General features: G+C 40.2%; 1 protein-coding gene across 2 annotated transcripts in view; it reads right to left on the bottom strand.

The window, feature by feature from the left end:
• Positions 1-15,147, bottom strand: part of atp2a2a (ATPase sarcoplasmic/endoplasmic reticulum Ca2+ transporting 2a) — a 110,826-nt gene that overhangs the window by 36,091 nt on the left and 59,588 nt on the right. For both annotated transcript variants that reach the window (XM_060932333.1, XM_060932334.1), the window contains exons 6-8: positions 5,419-5,499; positions 3,847-3,932; positions 3,140-3,604 (exon numbers count right to left, since the gene is read on the bottom strand). In XM_060932333.1, coding sequence (XP_060788316.1) covers positions 3,140-3,604; positions 3,847-3,932; positions 5,419-5,499 — 632 coding nt within the window. The remainder of the gene's footprint in view (positions 1-3,139; positions 3,605-3,846; positions 3,933-5,418; positions 5,500-15,147) is intronic.

The following is a 15,147-nucleotide window of genomic DNA, read 5'->3' as shown; positions in this document are numbered from 1 at the left end:
TTATATGGATAAAAAGTATGACCTGTAAGTCTATAATTAATAAAATCGGAACGTCAAGGACGCAATAGCTCATCTGGCCTGCCATCAAAACAACCATGACGACCGAAACATCAAACAGAACTGAAATGTGACGATGTGAGAGAGGACCAACCTCCACGACTAATTATTTACAACAGGAAAATCAGCAAAGGACTAAATTTTGTTCCTCAAGCGAAGATCGACCCAAAACATCGATCAGAACTGAATTCGCATCATAAATGAGAGAGGAGATACAATTCTAGTCAGACGAAAAGTTGTTAAGTTGACCGGATTACTAATTTGTTAGCCAAAAATTGATAATACAATGACCAAGTTTTGTGCAGAGAGTCTAGTTCTTTCAAATAAAACAATCAGGAGTGGGTTTCCCAAAAGCATCATAGCACAAAGAGCATTGTTAAATGGTCGAGCGAGAATCACAATGAACACTCTCTCTCTCCTAGTTAAGATGCTCTTAACGTTAAAAGACTTTTGGGAAACCCACCCCAGAACTGAAATCCATTGAGAACTGAGGGAGGAGACACGATTTAACTGAAAATAAGCAAAGCTGTAAACAAATTGTTTCCAAGAAAATCAACAAACAGCCAACCAAGTTTTGTTCCCTGAAGGAAGATCTACCCAAAACATCGATCAGAACTGAAATCGGACGAGAAATCAGAGAGGAGATACAATTCTAATGAGAAGTCGCAAAAGTCATTAAGGTTAGCAGCTCGTTAGCAAAAATTTGACAATGGAGCACTTGCATGTGACGTCACAGCCGATCCAGATTGTGACAGACGCCATCTTGTCGGTCAAACGCCATATTTCCGCCTTCTACTTCATTCTGGTTCTACTTCTGCTTCTACCTTTTCTTCTGGAAAACCCTACTATATACAATTCTACTATAACGGCTGCGGCTACAAGCTCTCCCTACCTGTGCACGTTTTTTATGTTTTTTTGTGTGTATTTTTGCGTGTTGTTCGTCTGTATCGGACTTCAATACCCACTACAACCGTATGGACTTACTGGACATTGGTTTCCAGCAGAAAATGACGGTTTGTAGCAATTTCCATCGCATGCACATTCCGGACGAGATAGCGAGACCAGCGGGGTCTCCATGGATTGTTATCGGAAGCAAAGCGAAGGAGGCGGCGTCGGGAGCGGAAGCAAAAGCAAGGCTGCAGGCAGAGCCGGCCTGTTGACTAAGCTCAGAAAACAGCCACTCAAATCTCCACTGCTAAGTCTCTATCTCTCCAATGCCAGATCCATGGTAAACAAGACGGACGATTTGGAATTACAGCTGGAATTACCTTATTCTATTCTACACTAAGTAACTTTAAAAACGCACATTGATAAAACTTGCTGAATTCGTGCTGAGTTTATCTCAAGAAGAAAAGAAATATATCAGAATGGAAAAATAACTTCGTTCCGCCCGAATAAGTTCCAAATCTGTGCTCAAATCAGAATTTAAGGGAGTTGTACTCAATAACGTACAATATGACTCGGGTAGTCAATGACATGGACAGGCTTTAATTTTCAAACAAATTTTGCACACACTGTACACACACAATCTTGCCTATAAATACCCGGGGGAAATGATGGGAAAATTGTCATTATTGAAGATGCCACGCCTAAGCCAAAATCAACGTGAACAGGCCATCGGGATGTTGCGTGCCGGAAGTACACAGACAGAGGTCGCCCGGCACTTCGGTGTTCATCATTCGACCATTTCCCGTTTGAGTCAGCGTTACAGACAGACAGGGAGCACCAGGGATCGTCCACGCCCTGGTCAGCCTCGAGTCACGACGCCAGTTCAGGATCAGCACATCAGGCTAGCTCACCTCCGTGACAGATTCCTGACACCCTCAGTCACTGCTGCTGAGACCCCTGGACGACACAGACCCAGAATCTCCAGCATGACGGTCCGAACATGGACCAACTGTCACTTTGAATTTTTTTATTGTGAATTAATTCTTGAGTTTGACAATAAATGTCCTTTATCGATGTTTCAAGATGTGTGTGGATTACATACAATATCATAAATTTCAAATATATGCATGGATCTAAAGTGATATCGTGTTGAATTCCATTGTGGGTTTTTAAAGTTACTTAGTATATAATCGGCTGGTCAGTGCTATACTCAATACTTAAGTGACTTATCCATCCAATGAGGATTGTTATTTTCTTGTTTACAAGATGCCACATCTGAGTCGCTGACAAATCCTGAATTTCTGTAAAGATAACTGTCCAGAGATTTATACGCACGCAGTGCTTCACCACTGAACAGTGAGGGAAAGTTAATGAGGTAATTATACACGTCCGGGTATTCCGCTGGCAGTTCAACATCCACTGACACGGTCGTGAAAACTCCGTCCGGTAAGCCATAAGGGTCACTAATCTGTAGATCGTTTATTTTAGACATATATCTAGTTATCTGTTCATTAGAAAAATGAGCCGTGTAGTCCATCGGTTGAAATTGATCCATTCTGTACACGAGTGCAGCAGTATTCAGCTGTGTTTTTTACCGACAAGATGGCGGCTGTGTACTTTCCGGTCACGTGACTGCAAGATGTCTATAGAATGACCAAGTTTTGTGCAGAAGGTTGAGTTCTTTCAAACAAAACAATCAGAACTGAAATCCATTGAGAACTCAGGGAGGAGACACAATTTAACTGAAAACAACAGGAAAATCAGTAAACAAACTACCAAGTTTTGTTCCCTGAGGGAAGATCTACCCAAAACATCGGTCATAATTGGAATCGGATGAGAAATGAGAGAGGAGATACAATTCTAGTGAGAGGCCTGGAAAATTCATTAATTTGGCCTAATTAGTAACTTGTTAGCAAAACATTTGCAAAACAACGACCAAGTTTTGTGCAGCGTGAGGAGTTCTTTCAAACAAAACAATCGGAATGGAAATCCGCGGATAATCAACGAAAGAGATATGATTTAACTGAATTGTGGACGACAGACGGACGATGGACGCCATGCCACGCCACGGCAACAGCTCATTGGTCTTATGGCCAGATGAGCCAATAATGAAAAATATCAATCTGATGAAAGGCAATGCAAGGCATTATTTTAATGGTCCTTAATCAGTACACACACACACACACACACTCACCCTGCATACAGACATCTGGTTGGTGGTCAGGGTGCCAGTCTTATCAGAGCAGATGACTGATGTGCACCCGAGTGTCTCCACAGAGGGCAGTGAGCGCACGATGGCATTTTTCTTGGCCATGCGGCGTGTGCCCAATGCCAGGCAGGTGGTGATGACAGCAGGCAAACCCTCAGGGATTGCAGCCACAGCCAAAGCCACAGCAATTTTGAAGTAGTAGATGGCACCACGAATCCATGAGCCACCATGTACCGGGTCGTTGAAGTGGCCGATGTTGATGATCCACACGGCGATGCAGATGAGCGAGATAACTTTAGAGAGTTGCTCACCAAACTCGTCCAGCTTCTGCTGCAGCGGCGTTTTCTCCTGCTCCGTTGATGCCATCTCATCACGGATCTTTCCGATCTCTGTGTTCACACCGGTGGCCACCACCACGCCCACGGCTTTGCCCGCTGCAATGTTAGTCCCCTACATGTAAAAAAAAAAAAAAAGTTACGTATACAAGACTTATTTTCAGAAGAGTTACAATAATCACAGGATGATTTCCGTCTTGCTTGTTCAGTTTTTTTTTTTTTTTAACTCCAGAAAGGTCAGTCAGTAAGCCAGAACTTTTTCTTTTTTTTCTGTATTGCCATTTAACAAAAGAAGAGACAGGACTGCACTGATAACTAGTCGAAAGGTCAGTGTAGCTGCTGCGCAAAGGCACTCACAGAGAACAGCATGTTCTTCTTGTCTTGATTGACAGCTCGAGGGTCGGGAACAGGGTCCGTGTGTTTAATAACGGAGACAGACTCACCTGCACACACAGACAAAGATAGACAGTCTCGGTATGTGTATGGAGGCACATAGAATGATGATATTTAATATTACATGCGGGCCTTTCTAGAATTCGGGGAACGTTTTTCATCTCCGAGATAAACCTTTTGTTATTTTCCACAAAAGAAAACTTTATTGAATCAGTTTTGAACAGTAATGCAAATTATGACAAACTTTCACCAATAGCAATGCTTGATGTACATTTTAGAACTAACTTATCCATAAAACATGAACTAAATGACTCCCACCCCTCCCCCCACATTACCGGCCGTCTTCGACTCCTGATTCATCCATTCAACTCGAATAAACATGAAGGTGATTCAGTCGAACATTTTAATGTGATGTAACATTGTTGTGGGAGATATATTTTTTTTAGTTTTACCTGCGTGATCTACACTTATGTCATAATATCACAAATTAGCTTAACATAATACTTGTCTAATCTCTATTTTTTCTTAAAAACCTTCAAGGATACTTGGTTTCATAAATGTAGGCAGTACCTACTTTCGGGTTCCTGTGAGGGGCAACAGAAGAACCCATGAGAAGAAAGTTTCTTAAGACTCAAAGTTTGAGTGGAGTGGAGTTGAGTCGAACAATCTGTTTTTTTTGCGGCTTATTCTATTCATTGTTATAAAATCAATTGCATCGAAAGTCAATTTTCTGCATTAGGTGAAATTTCAGTCATAAAAAATATATTTCTTTATCTGTCCCAAGGTTCTTGTCAACTCTGTTATAAAATCCTCAAAGACTTTTTTTTTTTTTAAAGATTTTTTTTTGGGTTTTTTTCACCTTTTATTGGATAGGACAGTGTAGAGACAGGAAATGAGTGGAAGAAAGAGATGGGGAGGGATCAGGAAATGACCTCGGGTCGGAATCGAACCCGGGTCCCCGGATTTATGGCATGGCGCCTTATCCACCTGAGCCACGACGCCCCCAAAAATCCTCAAAGACTTTTAATAATACGCATGACACCTGCACCGAGAGATGTCACTTCCTCTGGCGGGAAACTTCAGAAAGGCAGTGAGGTATGTTACGTTTCTTCTCTCATTAATTTGAACAAATTGTTGAGGAAACACCAACAGTAGATTAATTATTCGTCAAATCTGTTATTGTGATATTGGAGTGGATCTCTCGTTCATTTAAAAAAAAAAAAACCCAGCAATAATACGATTAAAATCCATAACGTTCTGTTTTTGTACATGCCGCGTGCTCGCTAGTTTTGGGTTAGCGTGTGGGGTTAAGGCACAAAATGGTGGGGAGATGTCAACTCTGTCATCGCCGACTCTGTTAACGGATCGCCCGGTTTGGCGCTAACAGAGTTGACGATGATGAACGGAGTCGACGCGCGAAATGTACCCGCGATTACAGAACGGGCCGCATGTGCACATTTACATAATAAGGACATACATACAATGTTTTGATTGACTTAGTGTGCGTTTGTAAATGTATATTTGGCTGTTCGTTACCCGTGAGGATGGACTGGTCCACTCTCAGCGTGGTGGACTTGATGGAACAGATACGGATGTCTGCAGGCACTTTGTCTCCCACTGCACAGATGTAAAATAGAAGAGAGGGACAAATTAGGTCAAAAAATCAGAGTGTGTGTGTGTGTGTGTGTGTGTGTGTGAGAGAGAGAGAGAGAGAGAATACTTTAAAATTCATATAAAGACTCAAAGACTAAAAGGATAAGATAAAACCTTTAAATACTTGTTAAAATATGACACAGAGGTCAGTTATTGTTTTTGTTTTTTTTTCCATTTGATGGTGAAATTGTTCAAAACTGGACATCGTATCATTAGCTATTTTGAATGTGTGTAAACACCTTTATGACACAACACCAAGGTAAAACTCAATGTCCAACAAATCACGTTTGGGATTAAAAAAAGAAAAAGGTAGCTTGGTGTAAGTGATGTCCTTGACACATTACGAAATACAGACTATAAAATCAGAACATCCTGACTCCTCTCTCCCTTTACAATCTGAAATTAGGCAAACAGTATGAGCAGTATGCTGCTCGAGCACAACATCCGACCTTAAATAAACGGACTCCTTGATTTATTGGAGCTCTTTCAGGAATGATATTGCTCTAGATGGCCTTTTAAAGAAATGTGCAAATAGCAAATGCTTTTTAGTCCAACATGTGCTTCATTGTTCGACCGCAAAGAGACTGACTGAGCCTGTAATAATACACACCGAGAGAATACAGTATCCTCTCATATTCAAATGCTCTCTCAATTACTTTGGCATTTCTAAATAAAGTATTCATTTCTCTTAAGGAGACGACGTGTAAGAATCAGCCACCTGGAGAATTCATACACCGCATTCCAAACAAATGGGGGCAGTATATCACCAGAAAGTTGGGGTGTCCAACGCTAGCATAAGAAAGAAGTAAATGCACGGTCTCATTTTTGTATCCACTACTGGGTTTATACAATCTAACTTTACAGTCATCAGTTATTTAAAAAGCCAATTACGAACTAACAGCAGGGCAAGAATATGTAAAATTCAACCAAACTGCTGAAACTCTGCAAGCTGGTTAAGATAATACCGCTATCTTATAATCTTCACATGTAGCATCAGGCTATAGCTTACATTATTCTATCTACAGTCACTGGATATGAGCAATCACGTGCTCTGATTGGCTACTCTCAGGGATCCCAGCAGTAATTGAAAAAAATAGAGGAATGTAAGAAACTATCAGCAGGGGTCAAGGGCAGTGTTGCCAGATATTGCTAACGTTTTCCACCCCAAAATATGTTCAAAACCAGCCAAAAAGCACCTAAACCTGCCCAATCTGGCAACACTGGTCAAGGGGGCTGCAAGCCCCCTGAAGCTGTTGAGATTTTAACATTTAAAGATGCTATAGAACACATTTTTTACATAGATTTAACATAGAAAAGAAACAGAATTTAACAATAATGTGTATCTATTTGATGCCATATTTTGTAATCAATGACATAAGTGGAAAAAAAAAATTGTTATTTATAAAAATTAGATGAAAATGTAGCTTTGAAGAATATACTTCTTCTAACCCGGACACTGTTCCGCTATCTCTTTTATGGACGATATCTTTTTTCCAGGGGCGTGTTTAGCCTATTTTTGGGGGTGCTCAAGCACCCCCAAAAACGAGCTGAGCACCCCCTAGCTCAGCACCCTCAAAAACACTGCTTTTGGAAGTAATTTTCAGAAATAAGTGCCCTCGCGCACTGCGCAATGAATGTGTGCGCGGCAGCGCGGGCGTGTGTGTTCTTGAATTCACCTGTTACGTGATAGTTCTATGAGCAGTAAAATACCTCCCCCCCCCTTGCGTCCCCTCTGATTGGGTTGCCTGTCCGCGCGAGTGCTTGCTACGACATGGTGTTTTTTTAAACTGGATTCCACGCCGATGAGGAACTCAAAGTAGCACCTGAGTATTACTGACATAGCGAGATGTGAAAGTACGGACTGGAGTTACAACTGTTAAACACAACACAATAATATGCATAATGCAATATTGATGTTCCCTGGTCTATGAACAGAATGATAAAAACGACATTTATCATCCATATCGAGATACTTTTGTGCAGAGCTATACAAGTGCTACGGTGCTAGACCACCGTGTGTTAGTCAATTTTATTTAATGTAACACAGTGTTTACTAATGTAAACTAATGTAAAATCATAATAATACACACTTATTACACAATACACAATAACACATTAATTAACAATTACCACTGTTCAAAATGAATAGCTCCAACATTACAAATGCAGTAGTAGGTCTTGTTTAGTTAAAAATATAACGTAAATATTTGTGTCAGTGGTTGTAAATGTGTAGATATCATAGTTTATTGGGTCAGCTTCTGTTAAAACATTGCATAAGTCTAGTCTTGTCTAGTCTAGTCTTCTTGTCTAGTTAAGTCTAGTCTAAATGCGGAATAAATGTGGAAACACTGTCGTTCAAGTCAGGTGCCCCTGTCAGCTCTGGGGGCTAAGCACCCCCAAAGATCAGATGCTAGAATCGCCCCTGCTTTTTTCCACGACATATTCAGGGCTGTGAAATTGTAAATAAGAAATCCGAGGAAAAGGGGGGGTCTGGGGGGCACAGCCCCCCAGCATAAGCCGGACACCAAACCATTTTAGGTGTTACGGTATATGGTGTATTCTGAGCATTTCCTGCAAGTAAAAAATTGATCTCAACAAGTAAATATTTGACTAGTCTTGGTCTTCATTTTGCCATATAAAATACCTATCAACAGTTTTCGCTTTTAAAATGAAAGATCCATGTAAAATACCTTGAAATATCTAATAAGTGCCTATGTATTTTATCTCTTAATCAGAATAAAAGTAAAAAAAAATGTGTAAATAACAATTTAAAGAAATGTTAATAAAAGAAAACTTTGATAGGCCTTTCAAAATGACTTTGTGAAAAATCATGCTCAATATTTAAGTGAGAGATACTTGTTGTCTTCCAAATTGCACTTAATTCTTGTATTGTGTCCTGGCTTTTTCCAAGAATCTCTCACAATGTCTCTTGTCTACAGAGCAAAAGTTTAAAAAAACTAATGTTTCTTATCTAATATTTTACATCTTTTCTTTTACTTCTGGCTCCTTCTATTCCTCTTTACATCACTCCCAGCTATTTCTTTCAATTCATCTTTCAGTAAGGCTATTAGTTATTAGTTCTATAGTATTTGCATTCCTCTATTAAAGCTGTTTACAAAATGTTCATAGTCTGTCAAACAGCATCTAATGAAAATCTTTTAATTTTCTTTTCTTTAACACCATCTCTTTCAGTTTTGCAAACTTGTTCTTTTTCATCTTTTCCTTCAGTCTGTCTGTGTGTTCTTTTCTAGCCCTCTTTGCATCTCTCTCAAACACCTCCTTAGCTTTCCTTTTTGATGGCATCTTAACTATGCCTGATCTTACACCCTGTAAGTACAAAATTCACGTACGTGGTGCCAGGTCACGCAATAGCTATTTTTAGCTCTGTCATGCACTCCGTGTTGCCAGATACTGCTGACGTTTTCCAGCCCAAAATATGTTCAAAACCCACCAAAATGCACTTGAAACCGCTCAATCTGGCAACACTGCGAGTCCTGAGTCGCAGTCAAGACGTGTTCCACGCTCAGCTGGCATAAAACTCCGCGAGTCCGGCTGTATTGAGCCGCCGGTCTCGTGCAAGGCGATTAAAACCGACTAGACCCCCCCAATGATTTTTAATGCAAAAATAGACGTTTTGTGAAGATGATATTTTTCGCGACAGAATCCGCGGAAATTTCACAGCCCTGCATATTGAATTAAGTTCAACGCATTAGAAACAAAAGCACGAACGGAGTTAAAACACATTTTCTAACAAATGGGCGCAGCCATATTGTTTTCTCGTTCTATCGCGTACAGTCTCGCAGTATTTACATCAATTTAACTTCCGAGTGTTCCCGAATATCAACGAGAACAAACGAAGCTGACAAAAACATCGCTAAACAAGCAAACCAAATCAGAACGTATTCTGCTGGTCATTTTACTAAAACATTTTTAACGGATATACAAGAGATTTAAAAAAAAACAAACAAAAAAAACACCACTTTGGCTAGAAAAATAGCGGAATTCCGCTAACTAGTGGACGTCTGGGATCCCTGTACTCTACTACTAGGCTATCAGCTCATATACCATGAGTAGAGAAAAACAAAATAGTGGAGTGTGTTGCTGAACCAACCGAGGACAAAATAAAAACTCGACTCGAAAACAAAATGGCAAAAAATACAAAAAAAAGCAACAAAATATGGAATAAAAGTATTTGATGGTAAGAGCGGTTTTGTTTTGTTTTTTCATTTTTCAAGTATTATTATTTTTGCATTTTTCACAAATTGTGACTGTCATTTCCCCAGTTTGTTTACATTCTAAGCGGAAATGATTTTGTCAGACATTTTGTATAAAGCTTTTATTGATCGAATTTGCAAAAAATAAAAATAAAAATGCTCCGTTTCTCAAAATCCAGTGAATGTGGATAGAATAAAAGTTATTCCACTCAATCTTGTCATACATACTCAGTGCTACGCGCCTCGTCGGATATCAGCTCATGTACGATTCGATTTCGTGGAATAACTTAAGGATAGCTTATTGAACTCAGTTTTTAAAAAGACTCATTTTCTCCCAGTCAGGTCTCTTTTCTTTCTCTTTTCCCTTCTCAAAAAAGTCCAACACACAAAACAATCACTGCAAATCCATGTTTCGGTGCCTGGATTCCAGCTGTTTCTGCGAATTGCAGCGACTCATTTCAGTCTCTTTACTTCAGCTTTCGGTAGCCTGTGACCATAAAGCTCTGATTTCTTTTGAATCTATTTGTACAGTCAATCACACAACAGCTCTTTCTCATTTAAGATGTGTTTTTGTGTGTTTTTGCTGCATTCAAGCTGAAAGCTAAGAAGAGTAAGAACGTCTATCTGCTACAGTATTTTGCTGTGTAACCGCAGTGATTGCAGCCTACAGTGACATCATCCCTGGGTTCGAAATCGCTCCCTACTCACCATATAGGGCACTATATAGTGGGGACGCCATTTTGTAGTGCTGTCCGAAACCTTAGTGAGGATTATTTACGCCCTATATAGTGCACTCAAAGTATCCCACAATGCATCATGAAAAGTAGTGTACAACCGATGGCCATGAACCAAGCAATATATCCCATCATGCATTGCAGTCGCGCTGAAAGAAATCAAATTAAAAGTCTCAAATGTGATTTAATAAAAGGCAGTGGCAAAGAAGAAAATATTCAGCCTTGATTTAAAAGAACTGAAAGATGCAGGTATTTTGTATTGATTAATGTGGGAAATGCGCTCAGTATAATATGGATTTATCACACAAACACATGCATGCATTTATTATTTTGAAAACCCACCAGCCGACTGATCTGGCACGTTTTAATTGTACGACAGTAATGACGTAAATACCAGCGCGACGGACTAGTGTCCAAAAGCGTGTTTTCATTTTACCAATAAGCTCACTATATAGTCCTCTATAGAGTAATTCCCTATATAGGGAGTAGTGAACGAGTGAGCGATTTGGGACACAGGGCACGTGTCATGTGCATACATGACTTCTCATGTTGGATTGAGGGCAGACTGGAAGCTACAGTGACTCACTATCACCTCTTGAGGTACAATGTGGTATTACAAGACAGATGGTCCATCCCCTTTTAGAACTACCTGGTTAGCAGGCTAACTTCAGTAGCTATCTCTGCAACGCAATACATATTTAAATACCAAGCATTACTCCTTTAAAGCCACATCACTACTGTTGTATCCCAGTACATGAATGATCCACATTCCCTTTCTGTCTTTCAAAAAGCTGAATTCCCACTCACAGGTTGAAAAAGTCAACAAGATAGAAAAACAGTCCAATCCAATGGAAACACCATTTCTAAACAAACCAGAACACAACAGGCTCTGAGATTATCAGGAGAATTTGGAACAATGCTCTACCATGCTCTCCTCCAGATGGGACGCCGTGTCATCATGTACATCCTGTGTCATGTGACTTAAAGAATGTGTCATAACCCTTGGAACTGACTTCATCAAAGTTATCTGCAATAGCAAATGAGTGAACTGCAAGCATTTAGAGTCTGGTAGTATTTAGAGTCTGTGATCTAAGCAGCTGCATAACCGATCTCTGAATACTTTCGCTGCTTAAATATGGATATAACTTTTGGATGGAAGTCAATATATAACGATTATAATATTGATTGAGTAATTTTGTTGATTTGGATCTTTCTAGAATTCAGGGTACATTTCGCATCTCTGAGATAAACCTTTTGTTATTTTCCACAAAAGAAAACTTTATTGAATTAATCTGCATTACTGTTCAAACCTATGACAAACTTTCACCAATAGCAATGCTTGATGGACATTTTAGACCCAATTTATCCATAAAACATGAACTAAGGCCCTGTCCGGGCGGCACGGTGGTGTAGTGGTTAGCGCTGTCGCCTCACAGCAAGAAGGTCCGGGTTCGAGCCCCGTGGCCGGCGAGGGCCTTTCTGTGTGGAGTTTGCATGTTCTCCCCGTGGGTTTCCTCCGGGTGCTCCGGTTTCCCCCACAGTCCAAAGACATGCAGGTTAGGTTAACTGGTGACTCTAAATTGACCGTAGGTGTGAATGGTTGTCTGTGTCTATGTGTCAGCCCTGTGATGACCTGGCGGACTTGTCCAGGGTGTACCCCGCCTTTTGCCCGTAGTCAGCTGGGATAGGCTCCAGCTTGCCTGCGACCTTGTAGAAGGATAAAGCGGCTGGAGATAATGAGATGAGAAGGCCCTGTCCACACGGCAACGGATTCAGGTGAATCCGATACAATTGTTTATCGTTTCGGTCTGGTGTCCACACGGCACCGGCGTTTTGGGTGCCCCAAAACGCAATCTTTTGAGAACGGGTTCCAGAGTGGAAAGATCTGGCAACGTTGCCGTTGCAAAGTCATCTGGATGAGTAGAACGGATTTGTTTACGATGACGTCACAACCACATGACTGTCAGTGCTTCACGCCGGGTAGAAGTGTAACGAACTCGATGCGAGTTGTCAACAAATCCTATAACTTGGTTCATGAAACGCGCTTACAAAATATTTTCACTGTGAATATTTATTGTGTAATGGTGCAAAGTGAGAGAGAGAGAGAGAGAGAGAGAGAGAGAGAGAGAATAGCCCTTAGGGCAGAGTCAATCCCGCCAGCAAAAATAGGGAAAAAAAAAGGAGCGATCTCACCTCTTCAGATGTTGGTTTAAGTCCTACAATACATTCCTCAAAAAGGGCATAGAAGAACAAATTAATCCATCAACGTGTAGCATTCAATTTATTCCGGACCCTTAAAGACGCCGCCTTCCGCGTAGAATCATACATCATCCTCGCCGCCATATTGGATGGGTCAAAGCGGAGAATAAAGATGCCTCATTCATGTGCTGCGTTTAACTGTACCAACAGGTTTACCGTCCAGACGAGATCACATGGGATTACCTTTCACAGGTGAGACTGGAAAAATACTTTTCATTGTATTTGGTCATTATAACGTAATTTTACGAACAGATTTTTCTGACTTTGTGGCTAATATGAAGTCTCGCGCATAATAGTTTATGCGCATGCGTCCTTACTTCTTCTATTGTTCTGGTGTCTCTGAAGGGACCGTCTTACAGCGCCCTAGAGGTGTGGCATGTGTATGGCATCGTTTTCAGCAAGCGTTGCGTTGCCATATGTACCTGATATTTTACTGATCGTTGCCCATGTGGACGTGATATTTTTTTAAATAACATCTCGTTGCTGTTGTCGTGTGGATGTAGCCTAAATGACTCCCACCCCTCCCCCCACATTATTGGCCATCTTTGACTCCTGATTCATCCATTCAACTCGAATAAACATGAAGTGATTCAGTCGAACAATCTGATTTTGGGGGCTTATTCTATTCACTGTTATAAAAAAAAATCAATTGCATAGAAAGTATTTTCTGTATTATGTGAAATTTCAGTAATAAAAAAAAAAATTATCCGATCCAATATTCTCGTTAACTCTGTTATAAAACTGCATAAAATCCACAAAGACTTTTAATAATATGCATGACCCCTGCACCGAGAGAGGTCACTTCCTCTGGCGGGAAACTTCAGAAAGGCAGTGAGGCATGTTACGTTTCTTCTCTCATTAATTTGAACGAAATGTTGAGGATTTTACACCAACAGTAGATTCATTATTCGTCAAATCTGTTATTGCGATATTGTCATGAATCGATCGCTCATTTTTAAAAAAAACAACAATAATATGATTAAAATCCATAATCTTATTATGCATGCCACGTGGTCGCTAGTTTCAGGTTAGCGTGTGGAGTTAAGACACAAAAATGGTCAACTCTGTTGTCGTCGATTGCACAGTTTGACGCTAACAGAGTCGACGATGGCTAACGGAGTCGACGCTTGAAATGTACCTGCAATTACAGAACGGGCTGCGTAAGGCCAAGAAAAAAATAATTGTTTGTTTCCTATTACATCTTGAAAAAAAAATAGGGTAGGTAGGTAGGTCTTTTTATTTATTTATTTATTTATTTAAAATCACACAAAATACCGGGTAAGTAGTTTTTTTTTTTTTTTAAATATATTTTAGGTGTGGCATTATTTGTCACCTTTGTTGCCTCTACTTTTGCGTCCTTGTGTACTTTTAGTATTTTTGTTTTGATAGCTAACATTTTTTGAAACTCCGGCTTCCGTTTACATTCAAATGTCAGTGCCCGCAAGCCAAAATTGCTGAGCAGGCTTTCCAACGTGACTTCCATCGTGATATCGATACCGCCGTTAGCCTGGGCGCTGTGTGTATACCGTTTGCATGACTCGTCCAGCGGAGGATGATAATGTTCGTAGAGTTCTTTTACAGTTGAAAACTTATAAAATGAACTTACTGTCTTACAATCTTCTGTGTGGTCGCAACCGATCACGGTAATCGAGAACACTTCGTTGGCCGCCATGATGCGTAGCGTTGTGTACAACACAAGCCGGAGTTTCCCGGAAAGAGGTCATGACGTCAGATTGAGGCCGTGAGAAATCAATGAGTGTTTCTTGTCCGATATATGCGTTTTAGAATTAGTCACTTGTCAGATCGACAATATTATGCAAATCGTAATGCAGATATTTTTTTTTTCAAAATTTATTGTTGGTCGGCGAAAATACTTTTTTTTTTTTTAAACATCTAACAAAAAAGTCTAGGGTCGGGGCATTTTTTAAACGGTCGGTCGGGTAACCGGAAACAAACAATTATTTTTTCTTGGCCTAATGAATCCATATAAAAAAAATAATAAAAAAAAAAAAGTCACTCCAACATGCTTCAAAACCCAAGCATCATAACTTATCTATAAATTGATCTTTTGTGCATTAAGTATTTCCACAACTCTAACAGTCCAAAAAAAAAAAAAAAGGAAGGACAAGATCCAAGACAAAGATACAACCAGAAAAGATTCCCTTTTCCGGACAAAAAAAAAAAAAACCCACAGTCTCATCATCTCACACGCATTCCCTATGCCCTTGAGCGGGAGAGAAGAAAATAGCATGGGAGTAACAATGCACTGGGCCAAACATGGAAAAACTATTTTGATCTGTTCCCTGATGCACCACTGATCAGGTTTAAATGTGGACGCACGAGAACAGCTGCCCGCAACAGGAAGAGCTGCAGGAGGTCAGAGTGTTCAGCTGTCAATCAAACAG

The sequence above is a fragment of the Neoarius graeffei genome, chromosome 10, assembly GCF_027579695.1.
Source record: "Neoarius graeffei isolate fNeoGra1 chromosome 10, fNeoGra1.pri, whole genome shotgun sequence".
In the NCBI taxonomy this organism is placed as follows: domain Eukaryota; kingdom Metazoa; phylum Chordata; class Actinopteri; order Siluriformes; family Ariidae; genus Neoarius; species Neoarius graeffei.
The sequence above is the reverse complement of the archived record's forward strand: the minus strand, read 5'-3'. Positions and strand labels throughout refer to the sequence as shown.